This window comes from Psittacula echo (genome assembly GCF_963264785.1).
Source record: "Psittacula echo genome assembly, chromosome: 9".
NCBI classification, from domain to species: Eukaryota; Metazoa; Chordata; class Aves; order Psittaciformes; family Psittacidae; genus Psittacula; species Psittacula echo.
Window position 1 is genome coordinate 15,308,928 of NC_137745.1, and position 26,016 is coordinate 15,334,943.

At 35.9% G+C, this 26,016-nt stretch overlaps 1 protein-coding gene across 1 annotated transcript in view; it reads left to right on the forward strand.

Annotated features, from left to right (window-relative positions):
• The window catches only part of ERC2 (ELKS/RAB6-interacting/CAST family member 2), a gene marked incomplete at its 5' end in the record, with an annotated part of 347,626 nt that overhangs the window by 251,259 nt on the left and 70,351 nt on the right, over positions 1-26,016 (forward strand). Inside the window, one exon of the mRNA XM_080625511.1 lies at positions 4,564-4,724. Within this exon, the coding sequence (XP_080481637.1) occupies positions 4,564-4,724 (161 nt within the window). The remainder of the gene's footprint in view (positions 1-4,563; positions 4,725-26,016) is intronic.

A 26,016-nucleotide genomic window follows, 5' to 3' on the forward strand; every position in this document is an offset into this window, starting at 1 on the left:
CTTTATTATGTACAGTTCATAAGTGATCTGTGTGTACTAACAGAAGATAAGTTTTTAAATAAAAAAACCTAGGGAATTTTTGTATAGCTACTGATACTTGAAAAAGTCAGTTAGAGAGATCCAAAACTCTTGTATTTATCACCAATATCGCTGCTAAAATGAAGTGCCAACCCTTTAAGATACTAATACTAATAATACCTTGACTGCTGGCCAGTTGCCAGCTCTTCGTCATCCTGCAAAAATATATTATACTTGACCTGAGAAAACATGCAGTTGTCCCTCCCCCTCCTTATTCCCACAAACTGGAACAGTATTATGTTAGCATGAGTTGTGCTGAGCCGAATCCAATCTGGAATTAAGAATGCTCCAGGGCATTTTTAATAAACTGTCATTCATTTGAACTCTAACCTTCTTTAATTTGCAGAATCTGGTAACGCAGATGTATACTTCAGCCACATTCATTTCTTTTTCTTTTCTTATCTTGGTGTGAAACGCTGCTGATAGGATTTGAAAATGTGAGGCTGCAGAAGAAGTAGAAAGTGCTCATTTAAAATAGACTCAAAACTAAGGAAGAATTATAAGAATATGCTGGGTTTCTGCCATTCTAAGATGTAAACTTAATTCTAGCAGTGATTTTAATAAAGCCTTTGAAGTGCTGGGGTCAGTTAGACTTTCTGAAAGTGTATATATAAAAAAGGCTTCTATTAGAAAATCCAAAGGATAAAATGAGGCCGTTGTCTTGCAAAGGGGAAAAAAACCCGGTTAATAATGTACGGGGTATGTAGAGTGCTTAGTAGCAAAGAACTTTATATTCAAAGAGGTTCTCAGAGTAAATTCTTTCAAAATATGTGGATCCTTATTAATTCTTCAGCTGCGGTATAAATGGCAAAGGTTTTGATTAGAGGTATTTAGCCTAAGAGAGATAATGGAGAGAAAATGAGCAGATATCAGGCACCAAGTGTCTGCCGGGCTGGGTCAGGAGCTGCCCGCGGGAGCTCGGGGACGTAACCTGCCTTCCCAGCAGGTGGCGCTGCAGGGCAGGAGCCACGCTGGGGGGATCGCGAAGGGCCCTGGGGAGGCGCGCGTCCCCGCCCGGCCTGTGATCGCGCCGGACCTTAAAGCGTGTTATTGATCAACAGGATTACTGTGAGAGACCTGCCTGTGTGAATAAAGGGGTTAAGGCTGCATCTGTGATAATTACATAGCACAGGTGCTTCGGTTTGGGACGCAAATGGGTGTATGAGCACAGGTAACAGAGTCATGAATACAAACTTCATCTTGACCCTTTGTAATGATCAGAAGAGTATGTGCTCCTAAATGCAGCAAAAGGGAGTATTTGCCTTAGGTCAGAACGCTAAAATTTGTCACTAGTACTACTGGATTTATTCCCATTTCTTACAGTAAGGTTGAGAGGTAGTAAACCAACATTAACCCTTCATTCCTTTTAGCTATCGTTTTAATTCTAATATCAAAGATGAGAACATGTGCTTACATTAAGAATTTAGTGTATGTTTACAATGTCCCTCTCCACTCCTGACTTTTCTGTCTGATAATACTGCCTTCAGTGTTTAAAGTTCATTTTCCTTTGTAGTATACCTTCTACAGCTGTATAATAAACATGAAAAGATGATTGTGTGTGCACCTTCAGCATTCACACATTCACATTGGATAGTAGTTGATTTAAAGAAAAATAAAAATCAGTTTCTTCTGCACATGCCTTCCAGTTGAATCCTGCTGTAGGTGCTGATGAGACAGCTAGGAAAACATACAATCTGAACTTGGGTCATATTCAAAAAGTGAAGGAAGAACTAGCTGGCAAATATTGGGTTGAAAGTGTAAATGAAAGTATAACTTTCAAGTCTACACGTGTTAACGATTTGTGGTTTCAGAAAGTTTTAATATTTAAATTTTTAAAGTTTTTTCTCTCTCTCCTTTAAACTTTGATCTCTTTTGTCTGGTAACACAAGAGTATGTTATTAATATACATTAACAAATCCACAGCTTTGTTTTCCACAAGTTTTTAGTTCCCTGAAATGTTTTAAAATGTAACTGATGTGATATATCAGAACTTAAGTGACTATTCAGTCAGTCAGCAGGTTGGGTACTAGATTCAGCTGAACCTGCAGTAAAAGGAGTGCAATGATACTAAAGATATGGAAGTGCTATTATTCTGCCTTCCTACGTTCTCATCTGCCAAACAAATCTGTAAGTGCTGAGCGACTGGGTGTTTAAAGATGCTGTCTCAAAGCAAGAGTCTTTATGAATGAATGACTTTGCAGTCTTGAAAACTTACTACTGTTTCCATTAGTGTATGTAGCCTGGAGTTAACCAGCAGGCTGGAGGCTCAGCAGCAACTATAAGCAGTTTTTAAAAAACACAAGGATGAGCCTGAGAAATAACCCAAGAAAACTGGTAGAAATGTCATATTATGGTTTAGTAGTTGAGCCTTGTCCTTGTTGGAGACAGCATGGGTTTGTGTTCTTGTGCTAAAACAGAAAACGAAGTCTCTCGTGTTATATTAGAAATTAAGTATATTTTTAAAGAAATTTGATCTCTCTCCTTATGCATTTTTTTGGGGCTTTTTTTTTTTTTTTCTTAATAATTTCCCCTCCCCCCCGGGATTTAAATGCAAATCCAGCTTTTTTATTTCTTTATTTTCCTCAAGTATATTTTCTCTTTGCTGCTTCTACTGTGAAAGTTCACTAGGTAGTCCTTTTAAAAAGATATCTGAAGCCTTCATCTTTCATGATTTGTTTTAGTGGAATCTTGCACCTGCACCGACTCTACAGCATCATTTTCACTCCTTGCTGTTTCATTTATATCAGTATTAAGCTGGTTTTACTTTCTGGGTGAAAGGTTGAACATCAGTAGTTTCAATGCTATTGGTAATTCTGATTCTGCATTCATGAAATACAACTTCTTACACACGAAGGGTATCAGATGTGTTCTCACATTCCATTTGTCTTATGAGAATATTTATAAAGATGCAGATGCAGCTGGTGTAGAAAAGGTAAGTAATCAGTATATAATTTTCAAACAGGGTGTAAGTACTCATAATTTGATGAAGACTGCATTATTAATTTTGCTATATTGAACCTGTTATATAGGAGGCAATGTGTTTTCAAATTGAAGCAAAAATAATGTGGTTTGTAAACACTGATTGCATGCCAGTAAGATTTAGATAGCAACAAACAAAAATTTGCATGAAATTTAGAGAAAACATCTTATTTTCTCTGTAGCCATGCTGATATTCACTGGTAGCCACAGTGGGATACTTTTAGACTTTTCAGTACACCAGCAAACGTCAACACTTTTAAATGGCTTGCGTGACATGAACAACTGGAATATAGCCTCTTTCCATTCACATATTCTTCCTGAAGTATTCACTAATTTATAAGATGTTAATATTTGGACAAAAGAGGTGAGAAAGAAAATACAGGAAATAGGACATCCATTATTTGAATCATTATGTCTCATAAAAACCCAAAGTATATCTGTTGCTTACTTGCAGCTCTTAATGTAAACTGTATCATTTGAATAGGGGGAAACCATACTGGTGTTCTGGTTACCAGAGGCTATTTATGACTCTCTAGTTCTGTGACTATAATGATTCATCCCACAAGTAAATTTCCTGCTGCCAGACAGGTGTCATTATGTAGTCTCCATTTTTAGTGTGTTCTCTAAAGAATGTGATGGACCATATCATACACTTTTTTTTTCTTCTGAATTGTGTTTTCTGAAAAGATGAAGGTTTGCTGAATTCCTGGAGTTAAACAATTTATTCTACATCCAGCTGACATTTACCAGTGCTAATTAAAAAGTGGGATTACCCACACTTTCCGACATTTCAGAGCTCAGAGATTCTCACAGTTGTAATGAGGAAAATAACTCAGTTGTTACTAGAGCAGTAACAAACATTTAAAGTTCAGAATACTAGAATAATTTGGGTTAGAAGGGACCGCTAGAGACAATGTGGTTGAAACCCCTACTTCAAACTGGAGTAACTTTGAAGTTGGATCCTATTCTCGAGGCTTCATTCCGTCAAGATCTGATACCTGAAGACTGGAGAGCCTACAGCTTCCCTGGGCAACCTGTTCTGCCCAGAAGGGTGTGTGTTTTTTGATGAAAAATGCATTGATTGCCATGACCAGTTTTATATTAAAAGAAATACCTATATCTGCTTCTAGAATTTCTGAAATTGCTATTATGCTGAGTTACCACTACCCTGGATTTAAATAATATAAACGGTATAGAAAATATTTGTAAGCTATGTCTGTGTGTGGTGGTGGCCCAGGTTAAATGGATTTCTGGTGATCTGTATTAGTTCTGTTTTGTATGAATGCTGCTTGTTACTCGGTGGATTAATGAGAACACTAAGATTTTTTTGTATTTAAAAGACTACTTTTGTTCAGTTTTAAAACAGTTAAAACAGGAATAGATTTGAATAGCTGTTTACCATAGTTCCTTTTATGTAGTTTTGTTTAGTTTTTTTTTCCATATCTGTATTGATTTAAGACTTACTTATTGTAAAGAATATGGAGCTTAAAATGTTCTCTCTCTTAGGTAGAAGAGCTGATGAATGCGCTGGAAAAGACTAGACAAGAATTAGATTCCACCAAAGCACGTCTTGCCTCAACACAGCAGTCTTTGGCTGAAAAAGAAGCACATCTGGCTAACCTGAGAATAGAGCGAAGAAAACAGCTTGAAGAAATTTTAGAAATGAAGTAAGTACATTGATTTATCTGATTTCCAGAAAAATGAAAATTACTGCTTTTTTGCTATGAGAAGGTTTTTTTTTTCTGGGTTTGTTTGTTTTGTTTTGTTCTATTATATATTTGTCTCCATCTAAGGACTTCTAGTTGTTCTAAGAGTGTTAAATTCATATGGAAGGTCTTCATTTTAGAAGTACTAAACAATTGACATGAGAAGAAATTTTTAAAAGCTTTCCTTTGTTACGTGCAAATAAAATACCAGCACAATATGACTTCCATGAGAAATTGAGAGTCTAAAGCCCCATCTACAGTGGGAATTCTATGTTGGAATTTCTGTTAGTATTAAATTCATGTAAAGAGTTTATTAACTTTATGTGGATGGTGCAAAGCTTATTGCATTGAATTTGTTAAAAAATCCTCAAACCACCAAAAACCTATTTGCATACACATTATCACTATGTATATATGTACAGAATGAATAAGGAGGGTAGACCTATAATTTAAATCTAACCTCCTACCCACAATAAAGGTAAATATCTGTAGTTATGGGATGCTAGAGCTCTGACATGATCATTAAAATCTGCAAAAATGAGTGAACCTGTTGTGACTTGGCTAGGTTGGTGTGTAGTTAACATTCAACAGAGAAAATTCACAGTTGTAATTTTGACTATTTTATTGAGGGAGGGAAGAATAAACCCCAAACACTTAAGCCATATATAACTTTAGTTAAATTGTAGATATTCTTTAATATAAAAGGAAGTTAAATAATCAGAAAAAATGGTTTTCATAATGTTGCTGTAAATAAGCCAGACAGGAAATGGAGACATATATGTACTAGAATTTTATAAAGGCAGGTTTTAAGAATTGCTGCCATGTAATATGGTTGCACAATACTGTCATGTAAGCACAAATGTTTCCAGTGAAAACAAAAGAACTTCTGCTTTGACTTTAATGATGTCTATATCTAGTAAAAAAAAATAAATGGGAGCACATATGAATTAGAGTAGTACGTGGCATTACCTTTTTTTTAGGTTTTCTGATTTTCTTTTATACGTAAATATTAATACACCTGTGATGCTCTTTGCCAGTGTATTTCATGGAGTCATCTTTTCTGTATAATGCTTTGGTCTGTTTCTTTGAATGCATACTTGTTTTTTGCCCAAATGGTAAGATTTGGTTTTCATTTTTGATTATAATTATCAATTATTGATCAACATAGGGGAAAAAGAAGCAGTATCTTTAATTCTCTTTCTGTGATTTTTTTTGCTTGGGTACACAGAACCTCACAGAAAAGCCATGAAAGGCATGTATCTTCAGTCAGAGAAGGGATTTTGGCAAAACATGGTGAAGGTTGACTTTTGATGAAAGCTGTTCCATTTTATGAATAAAGAGTGATGATACTATGGTGAAAGACCTCAGTATCAGTGGTCCAAGACAGAAATAGTTTGAAATTTTTAATGATATATATAGTGTGCTTTTACAGTATAAATTTTTAAAGTAAAACAGTAAAAATCAGAAGAAATTTTTAAATTAGGATATAAAAAATGAAATTAGTAAAGATTTCTAGTTAAGTGTATGTTGGTTTATGGAGGAGTTTTCTGGTTTTGGGGTTTTTTTTGTTTTTCTTTATTTTTATGGTCTCGTTTTGTTTGGTTTTTTGCTTTTACTTTTCTGGAGCACCTTATCTGTGAAGACAGGCTGAGAGATCTAGGCTTGTTCAGCGTGGAGAAGAGAAGGCTCTGGAGAGAACTTAAGAGTACCCTTCCAGTACCTCAAGGGGCTGATAAAAATTCTAGAGGAGGGCTTTTTACAAGGACATCTAGTGACAGGACAAGGGGGAATTGCTTTAAACTGACAAAAGGGAGATTTAGATTAGACATTAGGGAGAAGTTCTTCTTTCCCTGTGCTGTGGTGAGGCACTGACACAGGCTGCCCAGAGTAGTTGTGGATACCCCATCCCTGACAGTGTTCAAGGCCAGGTTGGATGGGGCTTGGAGCAACCTGGTCTAGTGAAAGGTGTCCCTGCCTGTGGCAAAGGTGTTGGAACTGGATGATCTTTAATGTCCGTAACCCAAACCATGCTGTGATTCTATGATTCTAGTAATAAATGTCTTTTAGAACTAATTCGGCTATTTCATTGCAATAGTTTAATTTTTGAAATTGCTCACTGAAATAGGTGTATGACAAACAAACTTTATAAAACTGCTGCATTACCACAGAATGTACTAAATATGGCATTACATCTAATTTTCTCTCATGAATAAAGCATTCTCAAAACCAGATTGTAGAAGCAAGACCCAGATGTCCATGGACAGAATAATGATAATTCTGTGTTGCAGTAATATTCTAAAAGAATGTGTCTTGACTATTTTAAGATAATTTATTAATTGTCAGCATTGACTGTAACTTCTATTTATCATTTTTAAAATTTAATGTTGAGTGATTACAGTTTTTGGCTGCTAGCTCTCAGTTAAATAGGCATGAACTGTGTGTTTAAGAACATTCATGATGATTTCCTATGCTTATATTATGTTCAAGTTCCAAACATAACTCTGCATTCTAGGCCCATCTGGCTGACATTGCGAAGATTCATCTTAATATACTGGCTACAATCAGTTGTCAGTTTTAGATAACTTCTTCAGTTGTCATTACATGTTCCTGTATACATCCAGTTATTTAAGGAAGTTTAGAATAAAAATGCATAGAAGTTGAATCTTGTTCATTATCTGATTGTCTTTTTGAGCTGTACCCATTAAATGAAAGGTAGTTTGATGGAAGGAGATAAACATCGTTATTCTTAACTTAATGCCAACATATGAAAAAATAAGAGCTATTATAAAGAATTCCAAAGATTTAAATTTGGAAAATTATTTGCATTTGCGTACTACTTTCTAAATATGTGCTTGTTTTTTTTTGTTTTGGTTTGTTTTTTTTTTTTTTTTTTTTTTTTTTTTTTTTTTTTTTTCCCCAAAATGTCTATTAAAAAATATTACTGTATTAGTTCTGGAGGAAATATTTTTGTTATGGTCATATTATTTTAGCAGTGCACACATAACTCATACTGACATTAATGGAAGTTACGCATACATGTTAACAGTAAAATGCAGCATGTGTTCAAATCCATCATTTTGGCTAATTGTCTTAATGCTTTGAGCTCTTTATATCTCTGAGAACAACAACAAAAAAAGTGCACTTTTTATTCCTTAATAAGTGCTAGTTTTAAAAATGTCTGTATTGCGTAGTGTGACAAAATGTTGATGCTTTAAGAAATTTATTTATGATCCATAGAAATGTTTCAATTGGCCTGAACTTAAAAACTGGTAGTTAAAAATATATATCAGGGCTACTTTTTCCAGACATTGTTTTTGTTTCTGAGAGTGCACAGGAAGGAGCACAGCTTACTGAGACCTTCACAAGGTTTGCCTAGAAAAGCTTATTCATTTTGTAACATGAAGAGCTTGAGGGTAGGAGAAGTTTCTGTGCTGTGATGTGGTGGAGGTTTTTTCAGATGTTTCAGAAATGTCATATTTGTGGAGCATACCTTCATGACCACAAGCCATCCACAATGCTTTCATACAGATGTCCTTTCCTTCCAAAACTCATAAACCTGCTTGTAACAAAATTAGATAGCTGTATAGATAGATAAATGGCTATTTATATAATATTAAAATTGCTGCATATACGTATGTGAAATAAATGCCTGTCTTTATGGAAAGTGGATTTTACTCTGTGGGATAGATCGTCTTTTTAGAAATGGTCAAAGTTATTTTCCCTTTGAAAGATACGAAGTTTGACCTGGAGAGCCAATAGTCGTAAAAGAAAGTCTAACGGCATGTGAGGGAAAAGATATAAAAATTATTATCACCCTTTTAGTTAGTTCAGCTTGTAAATTTTATACATGTAATCTTCAAGCTGCAACCACTGAAGTTAAAAACAAACAATAAAACCACCATCTCCCCTAAACGCCCCCAAACTTTGTTATCAAAACTTGGGGTTTTCTTGGTTAAAAGTCCTTAAATTAACTTACTGTGGTGTTTACTCTCCTTAGAAATATGTTTAAATACAAGATTCTTTAAAAATAAAATTAATTCACTGTGGTTTTGCATTAATTTGATGATCTTTCAGTGACTTAGTTACCTGTCACAAACACTGTACTTAGAAATGGGTGACCATGAAATTAATCCCCAGACAGAATGAACTTCATGTTTTGACTTGAAGATCTGTGAATTCTTAATTTTTGAGATCCAGCTGTTAATTACTGTTTCCTTTAGCAGTCAGCTCAGTACACTTAGTCCTCTGAAGCTTTCAATGTATCCTGAAGGAAATTCTTGCCAAGAGTTTGAAAGGCAATTTCCTTGCCTTTGATAGAGTTCATGCCATCACCTGCGGGTATTGCTAAATCAGTTTTGTTGGAAGTGACTTTTCCCTGAAATTTACTACAAATTTCCAGAAGAATATATATTTTCCCTTATGTGGAATAAATCAGATTACTTCAGTAACAAAGCATTAAAGATCTCCTAATAAAATAACCAGCTACCAGTCCTTTCATTCAATAACAAAAATAGAACATTGCTCTGCTGTCCAAAAAAAAGGTCTTTTAAAATTAGATTTTGCAGTAAGTGTTGTTACAGTGACAGTATAATATTAAACATCGCTTCGTTTAAGAACATCTACCATTTTTTCACTGAAAATAATAAATGAATATTGCTTATCTCTGTTTACTTTATTCATTTAACAGCACCTGTGTATAGTCAAGGATGAAATATTTGTGGGAAGAAAGGGATAAAGTGTTTTTTCACCAAGCAGTCTGTCCCAGCAGCTGCCACTCTGCAGAAGTGCTGAGCGCATACTGCACTTACACCTTCTAATTTAGTGGTTCAGCTCTTCCAAACAGAAGAGGACACTTGTATTTGCCACTAGATGCCAGTCTCGGGTGCAAGACCATTGTCTGGGTCTGCTTGGTTCCACAGAGAATAAATAAGAAGCCTCATAGTGTAAGCTGGAAGCTTGTCCTCTTGCAGCAGAGAGAATGTGTCTTGTCTTACTGGTGCCCTCCTTCCTTTTAATGCAGGAAATTCGAGTACAGATAGCATACAAATGGCTTCAAGTGGACTTTTGAGGATATTGTAGGGATGAAAAGAGTCTTTCAATGTATTTGAAAGTCAGGGATCACAGCCTAAAGGGGAAGACTATTTAAGATGTAAAACTAGAGAGTCACAGTCAGAGTTTGCGGGGAAGTCAAAATGCTTTATGAAGTACTAGTGGCAGAAGTATAAGAAAGTTTACCATTCATCTGGTTCTGCAGACATACCCCTTTTTTCCGTCTATAAATTTTACTGGAGTAGAAGTTGGGGATTTCACATCTGTGTAGCAGCTCAGCAGGAGCTGCAGCTCTGACAAGGGCTGTTGGATGTCTAGAGAATCTAGACATGTTTCCAGCACCTGGACAAATCAGCTCATGTCCCTGCCTTACATTCTCCTATTACTAATTTCATCTATCACCATCTCAGAAACATCACCTCCCTTCTGGGGAGGGAAAGGGAGAACAACTGAACATATTTTCCTTTATTTATATCCTGAATACTCCACCCCAATAGGTTCTGTCACCCACAGGATAGTGATTTCTTCCTCATCACTGTGGGTACAGCCATGGTCAAAAGTGCATCTGAAATCTCTGTGAGTAGTAAATCCAGTGCACCTGGAACATTTCAGAGTAATTATGTAAGCAACACACCTGTTCAGTGCACACACAGGCCAGAAGCATGACACTCATTGATCAGGAAAATCCCTGATGAAATTGTAGGTACTCTGCTTGTAGTCATGAAGTTAATTTCCTCTCTGGGGTTCTTCCATACAGCAGCAAGGGCAAGGAAAGCAGTATAGCAAGGTAGGAGAAACTGGCAGGGTGATTTAAGTTGACAACTACTCTTTGAAATTCCTTGGAACTCACTCTTTGAAACCACTTAAAATGATAGCTTCCCTATAGACGCTGTCTGCTTTCTGTGTTACAGGGAGGCAGTGCTTTCACCCCACCCCTTCTTTTCAGAAAGGAAAGCAAGAAGAGAGATAACTGTTTATCCTGCCTACACTGAAAACTGAGGTGTTTAAGTAAAAGGTGTGGGCAAAGATGCTTAGTTTATGGGGTTTTTTTAAACACTAGTATATTCTAAAAAGAGCCAGCACTTGCCCTGGGGATAGTTCTAGGCTAAGTAATAGTGGAGACATGACACTAAAAGATACTCTTTGAAGTTTAAGCAAATACACTGGGGTCAGATTTGTTAGAATATTAATAAGGTATTATTTTGAAAGCAGGAGAATTTTAAAATACTTTTTTTCTACTTTGTTAGCTCTAATGCTAATTAGATTAATTAAATAATATAATATTATTATATAATATTAAATCATTATTTTATTTTATATATAATATAATATATAATATAATATAATATATTATATAATATATAATAATATATTATTAATATATATTATTAATATTAATATAATATTAAATAAATATAAATATAATTAATGCTAAATCTCTAATTTTGAGGAAAAAAAAAGCTATGATAATTTGTCCAGCGTGGTTTCTTAAGCATATTTTTCGGTAACAGTGTGTACATAGCTGTGGAAAAAAGATAATTTTCAGAAAGCAGTTTTACTATTTTTTAAAATTTTACTAGAGGGATTACTTTGACTTGTTTCAGCTGTGGTAATGTATACCATAAACCTGCTCAGTGAATGGATAGCAAGTTGATTGTCTCAAAAATTGTACCATTTCAAATGTAGAACACTGGACTGTTTTTTAGTAACCTGTGGACTTCTGCTATTTAATTGTAGGATTCATGCTGAGAGTGTGGAGAGTCATATCCCAAGTTAAATACAAACAAAACAGCAGGATGTTGATACAACTGTGACTTCCATAGGAAGTAGTTAGAATGGTAATGTGGTCTCCTTCTAACTTGGGTGGAAAGTCTCTTGTGACTGCTTTTGCCCCACAGACCTGTAACACAGCATGCCTTGACTAACATTTTTGACACCAACTTGCAAACACCATAAAGATTAGAGAAACCCAAATGAAGGCTTTGTTCTCTGGAACAGAAGCTTTCTTGACTAAAATGAAAAGATGTTTTTCTATTGTAAACAACAGAGGGGCACAAAGCAATAAAATGTTTCTCTCTGTGAGAATAGAATGAGTGAACCGTTCACTTGGCAAAGCATTTCTTTTATTTAAAGATGTATGAGTGCCACCAAGTTCCTATTCACTTGAGAGTCTTACATGTTCAGACTAAATGATAGTATACTTTGATTTTATTTTATATGATTCATGATGTTTGAAATTTCATCAGCATGGGAAGAAAGTTTGCCATTTCTTTTTTGTTGTTGTTAAGGGTCAGAATTTACTTTCAAAATAGATTGTCACCTGCTGCTCGAGGTAAGATCAATTCAGGATTGCTCCAAAATGTGATACAAGAGGTTGTATTTTGCCTGCTTTTATATGAGTATCCAAGGAAAGGAGGCTGGAGTTTCTCCCATGTTGCCTGTCCCCTTGTCCTGGTTTAGCAGTAGCAGTCATTTTTTCTACTGGTGCAGTGCTGTGTTTTGACTTTCGACCTGGGAATAATACTGATAAAGCTGATGTTTTCAGTTGCTGGTCAGAATGTTTACCCTGAGCAAGGACTTTGTGAGTCTCATGCTCTGCCAGGGAGGAGGAGAAGCCGGGAGGAAGCAGGGACAGGACACCTGACCCAAACTAGCCAAAGAGGTATTCCATACCACAGCACGTCATGCCCAGGATGTAGAACTGAGAGTTCCCGGAAGGGCTGGAGCACTGCAGGGTGGGGGTGAGGTACCGGTTGGTGAGCGGTTGTATTCTCTTGCTTGTTATTTCCTTTATCATTATTACTATTAGTGGTAGCAGTAGTGATTTGTGTTATACCTTAGTTATTAAACTGTTCTTATCTCAACCCGTGGGAGCTGCATTCTTTTGATTCTCCTCCCCGTCCCTCCAGGAGCGGAGGGAAGAAAGGTGGGGGGGGGGAAGTGGACTTCGTGGTTCTGATTTACGGCCTGGGCTTAAACCACGACACCCCTTTAGAAAGTGAGAGGTACAGCAGCAACCTTTAAAAAGTGTTTCCCGCCCAGGAAGACAGTGTCTTCCTCTCTGTTATGGAATGGCAGTAGTGCTTCTTATGTCACAGAAGCATTGTCTGAAGGTCAACCAGAAAGAGTTCAGTGTGTTCCAGATAACACATATTATGGTTATAATAAATAAGCATACTTATCTAGAAAATGGGTCTGTTTTCTAACCAGCTTGTTTCCTTCATCTGATAAATATTTTGGCATAATTATCATGCGTTTCCATGAGTTGTGTTCTCAAGAAACTAGAAATTTTAGGCTTCTGACTTTCTAATTGTAAGAATGATCCATATGGTTTGAGGCATCAGAAAGGGACTTTGATGGTAGTTGCCACTCTGCATCCTAGTAGTGCACTTTTTCTGATTTTGTTGTCATTATTGCCTCTAGACATTCAGGTACCTTACCTCAGTAGAAAAATAGCAGTTAGTGCTCAAGCAAACATTTTATGTTGGAAATTCCACAATACTTCTCAGGGAGTTTTATTTGTCAAGTGTTTTCCCTGGAACCTGAATGGTAGAGAGATCAAGGGGATCCTGCAGCTGCTTTATGAGGGAGAGACTTAAAGACTTTTCGCTCTGGGGAGGGGAAGGCAGGGGGAGGATATGTTTGAAGTTTGCAGAATCTCAAAGGAAGGCATAAACTGAAGGTAGAATTGTTGTTTGCCAGATCTCCCAGCATGAGGAATATCAGGCACATGCTGAAGTTAATCAGTGATCGATTCGAAAGGGAGAGAAATGTTGGTTTATGGATTGGTTGGTTGGTGACCTTCTGGAACTTGCTTTGACAGAAGGCACAGTGGCATCAGCTGGTTCAAAAAGGGATTAGACAAATTCATAGGCAAGAGGTCCATAAATGTCTGCTATTTGATACTCTGCCTGTTGTTCTTGAACTATGTTCCTAAAAATTATTTTCTCTCTGAAGTATTAGCTCTTTCCTCTCAAATTGCTCCCTTGCACTGAAGCACACACAGGTAATGATCAGATGATTTTTAATTTTATTTGTTATATTTTGAGAACCAGTTACATTAAATAAACTAATACACTCCGGAAGGTTTAAAGGCCATGCTTTGAATAGCCTTTTGCTTCTTCTGTTTCCCTATAGTGTATAAGTGGATTTACAAGACGATGGAAAGGACAAAAGGATTATTTTAAAGTGCAGGTTATAAGAGTGAGATATGATGGTAACATGACATTCTCTAGTGATTGAACCATTTAGAAGACAAGCAGGATTAAAGGTACTTCAGGTTTACAGGTATATCAAGCTGCTTGAAGGACTTTGAGATGTAGAGTATTGTAGTCTTTTGTAATTCAAAAGTTAAGTAAAGAAATTAAAAGAAAGAAAATGTAAAGAAGCAATGGCAACTGAAAATCATTATATTTTCTTCTCCGTTTCAGTTTTTTGTTCTTTTAAATTGACCTCTTTAAAATGCTTTCTTGTCTTTTAATTTCTAAATGTGTTATGGTTTAAAATACACCAGTTTAATCTCTGATTTATCTTGATTGATATAGCTTCCTGAGAAGTTTAGCAATTTTTAATTTTTAGATCAAGAAGTTTATATGCTATCTATTCAGTATTAAACACACTTTGTGTGGTTTCTATTGCACAACTACTTTTTTAATGTAAGAAAACATAAGCAATAAAATAATTTTTTCCAGAAGAATAATATTGTTTTAAAAAATGTATTCTGTAATTACTGATCTTGATAAAACTGTAAGTGCTTTTATTAGCTAAAAAATTAGTTATGATAAAAATGATGAAATAAGATGGCATTTGTTTTGAAGTTCATCTGGCATGGGAATGTGAAGGCCTCCACCTCTGATAATATACTCAAAAGAACAAGTGGCTCAAATGACAGAAAGGAAGGAGTAGGAGGCTGAAAGTAAAAAAAGAAAGAAAAAGTTAGGCTTCTGTTTCATGGATTTTTTTTAAAGCTGACTGAATTACGCCCTTGTCTACTGAAACCTCTCAGTGTAATTCCCATTGACCTAGGGCAGCACTGATCAGCTCCAGGCTCCCATATTCCTAACCTCAGCCAACTGAATATGATTCTAGCAGATGTTTCTGCATTTTAGACCTCAAAATATGATGGGTCAGGTTTTTTTATCTTTTTCCAGTGGCAAATCTTGCATACCTGAGACCCAGGACATGCAATTCAATGATAGGAATTGTGAGCTGAGGGTCTCCCCAGTGGGATAATGCTGAACATAATTTAAACTCAGATCTTTGAAAATGGAGAACCAAAAAAATTTAATGGTTTGGATCACTTAAAGTAAATTACTGGGTTATTGTTTACTATTGTATAAAAATACAAAGTATGCTTAGAAATGTATATGATGATGTTTTCTATTAAAAGGAAAAGGTCTTAAAAAGTTAGGAGAGAACTGAGTCAGAAGCAAACAGGAACAACTTTCTCAGTGGCAGAAGAGAAAGGTTTGGTCAGCTTTCTCTGCCTCTGCATTACTCCTCAGGTGCTACAAAGTAAATCCACTGCTGTCTTCTTCCTGTGCTTCCTCATTTCTTCCCTTTCCCATGCTCCCAGTGAAATAATTGCTACTCTGTGTGCTGTGGCAGTATAAATGTAAGTTCCTATTGCTTTGTTTCCTCTGATTTGGTTCTTGTGTGTGTAATAAGGTGCAAGATGTGCTCGAAGTCTTGCTCTCTCATGTCTGAGAGTGTTTGTTAATGCTTCCTAATGTGCATTCTCTCATGCTTTGTAAGGTGTGACCTTGTGAGGCAGCCTTTCTGACTGTAAGGGCATAAGGAAGATTTTCTCTTTAACTGATATAATGACATCTGTAAGAATTTATTGTCATAGCGGCCTGTATTTCTATCATGAAATGAATCAAAATGTTTTTGTCTTTTGAGGAGGGGAACACACTCATATTTTAAATACAAAAGAACTTAACACTACTTGTTCTGGTGGTGTTTATGCCCTCCCACTGCACTGTGTATAGGTTACTATTTAGAGCATAAGACTGATCAATACTTTATTAACACAGTGCCAGCCATAATAGGCTCCTATCCTTCATTGGCCGTCATTATAATAAACAAGGTAATAATAAAAGCATGTATTGTTATCACTGTTAACACTATCTAAACGATGTGAGTGTGGAAATATTGTAGTAAATAGCAAATTCTTCATATATAATGGATAAAATATGGCATAGCACACAAAAATGTGCTAAGGCACTGAATTTCTAACAGACAACACATCTCCTTTCAATGCTGTGCTGCTGATCATGACAGATAATGATTTATGTGATGGCGATGGAAATTAGGATGAGTTCATCTCAGTTTGCTCTGCTTGTGAACAAACTTGGCTATGCCCACACTGTTGTGCAATGTACCAGGGTATCTTAGCAAAACCTTTTTAAACGAAGGTACATTGTTTAAGAAGGTACATTATGTAAGTCTGTGCTACGTCTTATAGTCAAGCTGTTGTGTTCAGGATAAACATCACCTTAAAAGGACACCTTGGCTTGCTTCCTTAGGGTGAAGTGGCTTCAACTGAATAGATAAACTTTTCAAGGTGGAACAAAAGCTTTGTAACAGCGCAAACTTGTGCAGGATATTTTTAGTGGAAAGCTTTTTTCAGTAGTTGGTATATTGAAATGTTGCATTTGTAGAGGAGCTTGTATAATCCCAATAGGAATACTATGCTTACGCAGCATTTAAAAGTATATTGGGGGATGCAAGTGAAAGACTTGGTATATTTTTTTCCAAGTATTTAACAGTGAATTTCGGAAAACCCATCCAGTTTTAGTTTTGTAAATATGTAGATACTAACGGCGAAACTGTGATTTACTGGCTTAGATTAGAGATGTAAAAATACTTTCTTGTGGTTAAACTTTTCCCAGTTTCTAACCACTCCTACCTCAAACATGTAGTTTATCTTCATTGCATTCAACTCTGACCAAAATTAGGCCACACAGGTCTCTGATGATCACCATATTGCTAAAATGATTCTAGTTAGTAGGGATTCTTGTTTTTTGCTTCCCAACAAATCTTGCACTCTTTGAAGACTAGTTTATGGCATTCTCATCTTCTAAGTGGGAGGGAAAATGTAGATTGGTCTGACAGAGACAGTCAGTACTACTTTGTTCTTTTGTTTTTCAGTCCCCCCCTGAGCTTTCTTTATGGTGAGGAAACAGAGGTAGGTACTGAGGAGAAAATGTTGAAAGTATACTAGGTAGGATAGGTAGGTCATCTCTACGTGAAACACAGGATCAAAGCTAACCTAGATATTTTCAAATCCTGATATTACGTGGGTTGTGAATATAAGTTATTGAATGAAATTCTAATTCCTCTTAAATCTACATCCATAAGAATGCTGTTTTATTTCCTGCCTTATTTCTGTAGGCTGTAAGACATTTGGATAAAACGCAGTCAGGTATGAGCATCGAACCTTATTGTATTAATCAGTGAGCAGTAGTGAAGGGACTTCCTGGTAGTTATGTTCAGCTGTCTGCATGTTATTGCAAGCTGTGTCCCAGAGACTGGTAAGGAAGGAGTGATGTGGTTAATAGGAAGATTCATCTGATCTTTTAACCCCCCTCAGTCTAAAACCTCCAAAATATGGAATTTTCTCATCACTATTTAGGGGGTTTTACTGTTTTTGATATGAGTATTTTTGACAGCTGGACAACCTCATACAGGTCTTGCATGATCATCTTGAGAAACTCCTTTTAGTCTTCTGTGTGGTCTGTAAACAAAAGGTAAGTAATTCGTGTCTGTAAGAGTTCGAGCAGGAGCTGATGTTGTGGCTAGTGTGAAAGTCAGTAGCAGAAGAGTAGAGATTATTACAAAACACCTAAAGAACAGGAGCCCAAGAAGTGTGATAGATCATCATCTGACATCCAGCAACCTGATGCCCTCTTAACAGAGTGGAAAATACTCTGACATTCATGAGCTTAAAGACTTTTCATCTATTGAAACATATTTAAACTTTCAGCATGCATAAAAGAAACTTGACTGCTTTCCAGTTTTGGTTTGGGTGCCCATTACCCTCCTCTCCCACCTGGATTATTTAGTCAACAACTGCAAAAAAACCTGGTGAAATGAAAACAGAGCCTTTTATGGGGTTTATGGCTTTGCATACATGTGTACCACCCAGTTACCCACAGCCACTCCTCCCGTCAGATCCCTCTTAAAACAAAATGCTACAAGGATCCAATCAGGATGAAAATTGCCTACAGTGTTTTCACAGTTGTATTAAGAAATAGAATTTAGGGTTTTTTTTCTCTCAGAAAGATCTCCCTTCAACACTTCAAAACTATGATGTCTTGTTTAGTCTAATGTAGGTTTTTGTTAGTATCTAGCCTAAAAATGAATCTAATTAACAGATGAATTTAGGAAATCCCTGCTGTAATTTGGCAACTAAATGAATGGGGGATATCAGTTATATGACAAGCAACTTCCACTTAAGGCTAATGTAACTATTACCTCATTAGAAGTGCAACTTTACACTCTTCAAATAAAACCTTTATTGAATTTAAAATATGTATTTGACAAAGGACTAGCTGAACTTACTTGAAATTATGCTGCCTTTATTGATACTGACTAGCTTTATAAATGTTTATCTTAGTTATGTTTTATTGTGATTAAAAAAGATTGCAGATACTCTGCCATTTCTGTAAAGTGAGCTGTTGGAGCTTTTTTTGTTAAAGATGGAGGTAGGGTAAAAAGAATAGTCCAGCTACAGAGAGGAGGCCCCTCACAGGCCATATGAATCCACTTACATGTAAATTGCTTGTCTATATGAATTAAGGTGAAGGTTATGAAAGAACTGCATTTCTGTGTTTATTGTAGGATTTTTGACAGTCTCTTTCCTCTTTCAAGTAAATTTGGCTTAAGTCCACAGTCAGTACAGTTTTAAGTAAACTCCTCTTTTGTTACATTAACAAGGTTATAACATCACTGAGGCAGATTTCCAGCTGCATGAATTGAGGCCTAAGCATGCAGACTGAGGGAATAATTAAAACCTTAGGGTGGGTGAGTTAAACTACCAACTAAAATTGGATAAAAGGCTAATTGTCCATAGCAACATAATACATGTTTCTAAATACCTGTGAAATAAAGATAAATATTTGTGGTCTTTTAATTTCTTTTTGAATGCTCAGATTCAGACTATATTTTAGGACAAACAAATATCTAGAGTAAGTAAATACAAACCCAAATACTTATTTCCCAGGTATTGTATTTTAGTTATTAATTGAAAAAACAGAATTATTTTGAAAACTTCAGTGTTTTTCTGACTTTCTTTACAATACAGGAAGCATTTTTGTGTAGGAAGCATGAGCCTCACTGTGTGATGCAGTGTGTCAGGATGGACTGGTCGGTGCTTTGTCAAAATTTGTCATATCTCTTTTTCCTTCCTCCTTTTTTTCATCATTAAGAGTGGAGTTACATACCTTTGGTGACCTTCAAGAAGATGACATAGAGTCAGGCAAGATGATACATTACCACAAAGTTAAAAAAACAAAATGGGTTGTAATGGCAGCTTGTACTGAACTAAATGAATTGTGAAGGCCCATTTGTTATTCATTAGGAGAAGCAGAGCAGATTACTGTTCTGCCTTCATAGGGAGCCTTTAAACTTAAGGTCATTTTACACTAGTACCCTTGTGGCACAGACAGCATTTAATACATTTTTAACAGCTTTTACATTTCCATGGTTTGCAGCAGTGCTGGTTGAATCATTTCTGTAATGAAGGTGTTTTAAAGTAGTTTAGAATTACTTTGGGGGAAAAAACAGGAAAAAAAAGAAATAATTGGGTTGATGAAGTGACTTTATATACTAAAGAGCTGGGCATGCAGAACGCACTGCTATAAAGTAATGCATGCTGATTCCCACTGCTACAGAAGTACATCCCTGGGGAACCATGGGGGCTGTGGGGGTTTTTGTATGTGTTTTTGTTCCTGTTATTTTTTGAACATAAATAGAACTATACTTGTTTTTTCTCAGTGCTCATTCCTTTGAGGAAGGAAGGTCTGAGGATAGAAATTTAAGAATGCTTTTTTTGAGCTATTTCTGAGTTGCTCAGGCATCTGATGGAGAACATTCAACATTTTGGCATGTTTTGGGGAAGTGTGCATACTGTCTATCATAACCATTGATGGTGGGCATCCAAGGAACCCAACGTAAAATGAACGTGGAATGGTGGGTAGAATTTTACTGATCAGAATAAATGTTGATTATTTTAGTACCTCTCAAATGGTTCAGTGGTGCTGTGGAAAGTCAAAGCAGAAAGGTAGGTACCAATATGAAATGATCTGAGACTGATTTGTTCAAAAAGTGCTGAACAAATCTAAAATCCTATTAGCTTAAATAATGATTTGTAACTCTAAAGTAAGATACAATAACCCCAATTAAAGGAGGTAATAATTTCACAAACTCACGTTTTGTTGTAGACGATAGTCTTTTGTTTGCTATCTTTTAATTATGCTGTGGAATTAGCTGTCAAAATCCATGTTACAGTGATTTTGTTTTTGTTCAGAAAATATTAGGACACAAATGATGCACTGTTTCAAGATTTCAACTTAATTAAGAAAATGCTGATTTAAATGTATGATGTTGCTTCTCCCAGCAGCCAGTCCACCCCTAATTTCCTTTCCCTTGTTTAGCAGATTAACAGCATTCATTCTATACTTCATTGCAGATGGCTTTCACTAGATTCTTTTGTATTGATTTTACTGTTTTGTAAGGATTAGTTTTGATAAAATACATGTGGATCACAACCAGCATATGAGGAAGAAAAAAATGACTCATTCTTTGACAGCAGAAGTATTTTTTTGCTGAGATTTTGAACAATATGTATTTTAAAGCCAAAGGCTATCTATCTTTAGAAAATAGCAAGCTTTAATATAAATGCAACAGTGCTTACTTTAATTTGAAATTAGATAGTAGAATGATGGAAGATGTAAACTCTAAAAATCTTGTTGCTGTTTGGACTGTAAATTTTTTCAATAACATTAGATTCTTTAAATGTAAGTTTTAAATTTTCAGTTGCACCAGTATTACTGACTTTTCACCTAATGGAAATATTTGTTGTATTTTACATTTGCACTAGCTTCTTGTCATTTCTGTTTTGTGAACTAAAGCTGTTTTAATGAAAACTACTTTAAGCTCTCGTGAGTTTTTACAAGTTCTTCACACATGAGAAAAGATAGCTGTCAATATGTGTCCATGAAATATTTCAAGAGTGGTTTTATTTGGTCAGAAAATGAACCCATCACTTTTGTTATTTTATATTTTTGAATATTCAGTGGAAGGACTGTTGTTGTCCCATGTCAAAGTGATACCCTGAGGAAGGCATAGTGCCACTATAATTTGTGAAACCCACTAATAAGAACATAGAGAATTCTGTGAAGGCCATGCATTAGGAATTCTGAACTGGGCTATAGTATATCCATTTATTTTATTTTATGTTTTTAACTAAATACATGTAATTAATGATAAACATATTTCATTGCCTAAAACTGGTGTTTATTTTCCCTTTAAGTTAACCCTACAACATTATTTTCATGTTTGTAACTTATCAGAAACAGAAAATAAAGAACATACTAGTAAGAGGAAAGTCCCAATATTTGGGCTACTTTACTTATAAAATTATATTAAGTAACTAAGACACTTTATTGTTCAGTCTGTTGGTGCTTTAACATAGGATTATCTCCTAAATTGAGGATTGTACAGTTCTGAATCAGACACTTCTTGGATTGCCATTGCTTGGGCATCTTGTTAGCATTTTCAGACAGATTTTGTAACAACTATGATCAATAAAACTCAAGGTACCCAGAATTATTCCTGTGTGCTTCCAGAATGTTCTTGCATTGTGTGACATTAGGAGAGTCCTGTGACTGCAGTGTGCCAGTTGAAGCTTACTTAGAATGATTCCAGATGTTTATTCTGCCACTGGGAAGTGATAGATTTAGTCACATGTTTTGATTCAGGCAAGAGTTTCAGTGTTTGAACAGATTATAAACAAACAACTCCATCCCTCTCTCCCCCCCCCAGTAAACAAAAGTCCCTTGAAAATAGGGACGAAAGTTTAGTATAAAGAAAATCCATTGAACACAGGTATTGTTTAAAGTGTTTAGACACTGTGTGTCCCATTTACAAAATTTTTACCTTGCTGGAGCTACGTAGCAGAAAGCTTGGTCCACCATTGTCATATATGTGGATTTTCTTCTTTTGATAATACTTTTCCTGCAATCTCTCTGTTAGGCAGAAGGTTCAGATGCCCCTTCAAAGGAAGGATCTGTGTTTGTTTTCTGGGCCATTTGTCAAGTACTAATTGGGGCATTATGAAAGACTTCCACATGCGGTTACTGATTTTTGGCTTATAAAAAGGCATCAGTTTTAGTAAATTTTATGCCTTACAAATGAATTTGTGGTTTAATTTTACCCATTTCTGGTTTCTAGAAGCAACCAGGCTCGGTGATTCGGGATATCTCTTTGAATCCATGTTCCTACTTCTGTTCATATTTTCCCCAGCTATTGGTTTGTTTTTTTTTTTTCCCTCAAAAAAATATTGTAGCCACTTTGGGTGACTTAAATAACTTCTATTCCTTTTCACTCCTCATTCCCTTAAAAGAGAAATTTATAAATTTTTCTCTTGTTTTCTCTTCCCAAAAGCAAGCCACCTCTTATATAATACTTTCAGAGAGGCCTAGGTTTTGTAATTTTACCATAAAGATTATACTGATATGTAAAAGGAGTAGAACTTTAGGGCTGCTATGTATTTGGTGTATTTGTCATTTCACCTATGTCTGGGAATGCACAAGTGGTGCAGTTGGGGCTGGTCCTTGTAATTTGGTGTCTCAAAGTTAGTCTTTTGCATATAAATGTTGTAAGGTGGGTGCAGTTCTTTATCGTATTTACTAGTATGCTTGGCAGTAAATATCAGAAGCTTGTTCTGGTCTGACTCCTATTTCAGGGGCTATTTTAAAGATTAATTTAAGACGTAATCATTCACTTTTAATTGCTTTTTTCTTTTAAAAATCACAGGAAGCTTGGGAATAAAACCTCTGTTCTATGGTGTATCTGTATTTGTATTAACTCTCAGTTCAGATGCAACACACATCCAACAAGATAGACCTAAACCTTAATCTGCAGCTGCCTTCTTGATGTTCCTCATAGAATACAGATACACAGAGGGAGTTCTTCCGAACAATGAAGTATCACACAGCAACCTGCGTAGGATATGGCAGAAAGACAGAGAAATCACAGAATAAGTTCTTTTGTTTTCTTCACATTTGGGAAAATACTATCTCACAGTCCATAATGACTATTGAGTCAAGTAGAGACACTAGGAGGAGAAAAATCTTTTCAGGGAGTAATGTTCATATTAACATCCTGTTCTATGGAGTCTATTCTGATATCAAAAAGTAAATTAATATTCACTAAAATGAGACAGACAATCTCAGGTGATCTTTAGTTACTACTGTAGGAAAAGAATTTGCTCATAGAAGTGTTCACAAAACTGAATGTTTAGCATGTTTTAAGTAATGGTCACCATACGTGTGCATTCTTTACTGAAATTTGGCTATAATAGTTGTCTACCTCAGTCTGTGGAAAGGCATATAAAAATCCCAGACATAGGTGATATGGAAGCCATATATAGGAAACAGCTTCTTTCCTACCCTGCATTTTTTAAAAGCACCTAGGTTTTGAGGTAGTATAAGTGATATCTATGGCTGTTTATTTTCTTTGATCCTATGCAAATCAGCTTTATGACAGATCTAATGCATCTGGACAGACTGTTTTGTCTATCATTTATATAAAGTGGCTCCATTTGCTGTGGCACAAGAGAGGCATGGTGTGATAGGATTTGTAAGAATTGGTTAGAGATTTCTAGTGTGCTTGCTTCCACCTAAGTTAGGTGACTCTAAATGCTAAAGTTTCTGAGTAAATAACCAAATTTGACTAAATAGGTGTTAACTATTACTGGAAAAAAATTAAAATATTATTGAAAGGTTGGAGAATGTTAGTCCACAGACAAGTGCAGTGGTTGTGGCTCTTTTTTATGTTATTCTGGTGTCACAAAGCAAACAGGGAGCTTCTTTAAAGAGTGCTTAAGGAAAATAGCCTATTTGGAGAACCTTGTACTGTTGTAAATCTGGAAAAACTATGAGAGGAAGAAAGTCTTCTTCAGTTATATTCCTTCAGATGGTTAACTCTCAGACTGATAAGAAAAGTGAAAGAATGAATGAATGAACACCAGATAAAAGATTCATGTTGAGAGCAGACATCCTGCCTCGTTAAGGAAAGGACTGGTTTCTGTATCAGATGGTTCTTCTGACATTGCCCATTATGGTTGGAGCATATTTCGTAGGTGGGAAAGATCATAAGTACATCTAACATAGAATTCATGTGAAAGCAAAGAAAAATGCAAACAGAATATATTTGATATGATCTAATCCCAACTCTGCTACATGATTTATTTTGAAATCAGGTGAACCACAAAGCAGTCATTTTGGCATCTCATAAAAGGCACACATGGATAATATACAGTATATTAGCAGTCTTGTGTTTGTATAGGCAAGAGTTTATAGCAGCTCAATGTAAAGAGCAGCAAGTTTCAGGCTTCTACTAGTCAGATGTATTGAATGCTTGAGAAAACTCCTATAGTTGTCTAGGTGAACGAAGCAATAGTGGGACAGGAGCAAAGCTTATATTAACTGCACAGTCCTGTATTGTGTATTCCTTCTGAAATGATAATGTACTACACTTTGTAGGCAGGTGGTAGTAACAATCCAAAGTTAATTATTTTAGTCAGATTCTAGAAGATGAAAGTGAAGACATTAAATAGATCATACGCCTTGTTCCTTTAGCATTAAGATGTGTAAGAGGGACAAGCTTTGGCAAAACAAAGGGGAATTGTCTCCACCCGAGAAGACAGAATCTGTTGTCTGAAAGATGGTACTAGCTAGTCTTCCATTAGAAAATAAGGAAATTGTCTATGAAATTTTAAGGCAACAGAGGATTTAAGCTGTGTTCCATTCAGAGTTTTTTGACAGTGCAACTGGTTTCCCTTAGAGTCACAGCTAGGACAGTCTGGGGTTAGCAAAGCATGTTTTCTTAAGGAAAATAAGAGAAGTACCATTTGCTGTCCAGAACCATAATGTCAGTAACACAGTGAATAAACGTGTGGTCAATAGCTATTACAGTAAAATTTCTAATATCGGAGATCATTTTACTCCCACTAATGGAAATGAAAAATCTGATCTTCAACTAGATTATCTCTAGAGTTCAGATCTTGGAAGGCAGCAAAACAAGCCGACAGATTTCAGAGGTGAAAAGCTTCTGAGCAAATGAAGTGAGCTGCAAGGAGCAATAGTCATGACACAGTTGGGCAGAGACAGATGTGCAGATGAATAACCAAAATTAATAGCAGGCATCCTTAAAGGGCTGGTTAATCTGCCAGTAGAGAGTCTGTCTCTTTTCTACTCACTAGTACATCAGCTCATAAAAAATACAAATGAGCCCAATAGCAGCACGAGCCTTAAGATCTGCTTCCTCATTAGTGAAACTTCAGAGGAGCATTTCCTATGGCTCCGTATCTTTTTCTACCTTTTAAGAAAAGTTGTTAGCAGGAATGTGTAGACTAAGTTCTTGGGATGGGATGAGGGGAGTTAGTGGAGGGAATCTATAAAAGGAAGAATCTATCTTGGATTACTTGGACAAACATTATTTAAGCATTTTAGTGGTGAAAAATATATTAACGTGTTTGGTAACTGTTTTTCATGTGGTAGAGAAGAGCAACTTATTTGTGTGGTTTATACTTTGTTCATGTTGTAGCCCATTGTAGATCAAATGTCTTATTCTATTCATTCTTAGCTATTTGGAGTTTGGTAGCAAATTCCTGTTTTGCACAATTGGGGCCAACCTAAGGAAAAGCGATCCAAGGATGGGCTTTCGTGACAGCACAGGAAAAGTTCTTGCTATGTAAGTTGTTTGGGTAGTGTTGAAGGAGAAACAAATTTGCAAATTTGGAGTGGGAGAAAATGCCCTTTCAGAAGCTGAAAATAGCAAGACAGGGAAGAGAAGCTGGGTGTGTGTGTGTGTGGAAGTTCAACCTTAGAAAGATTCTGTTTCATGAGGTTAAGTAAGATCACAAAAAAAAAAGCGAGATGCACAACTGGAAAGAAGCATAGGTCACTGGTCAAGA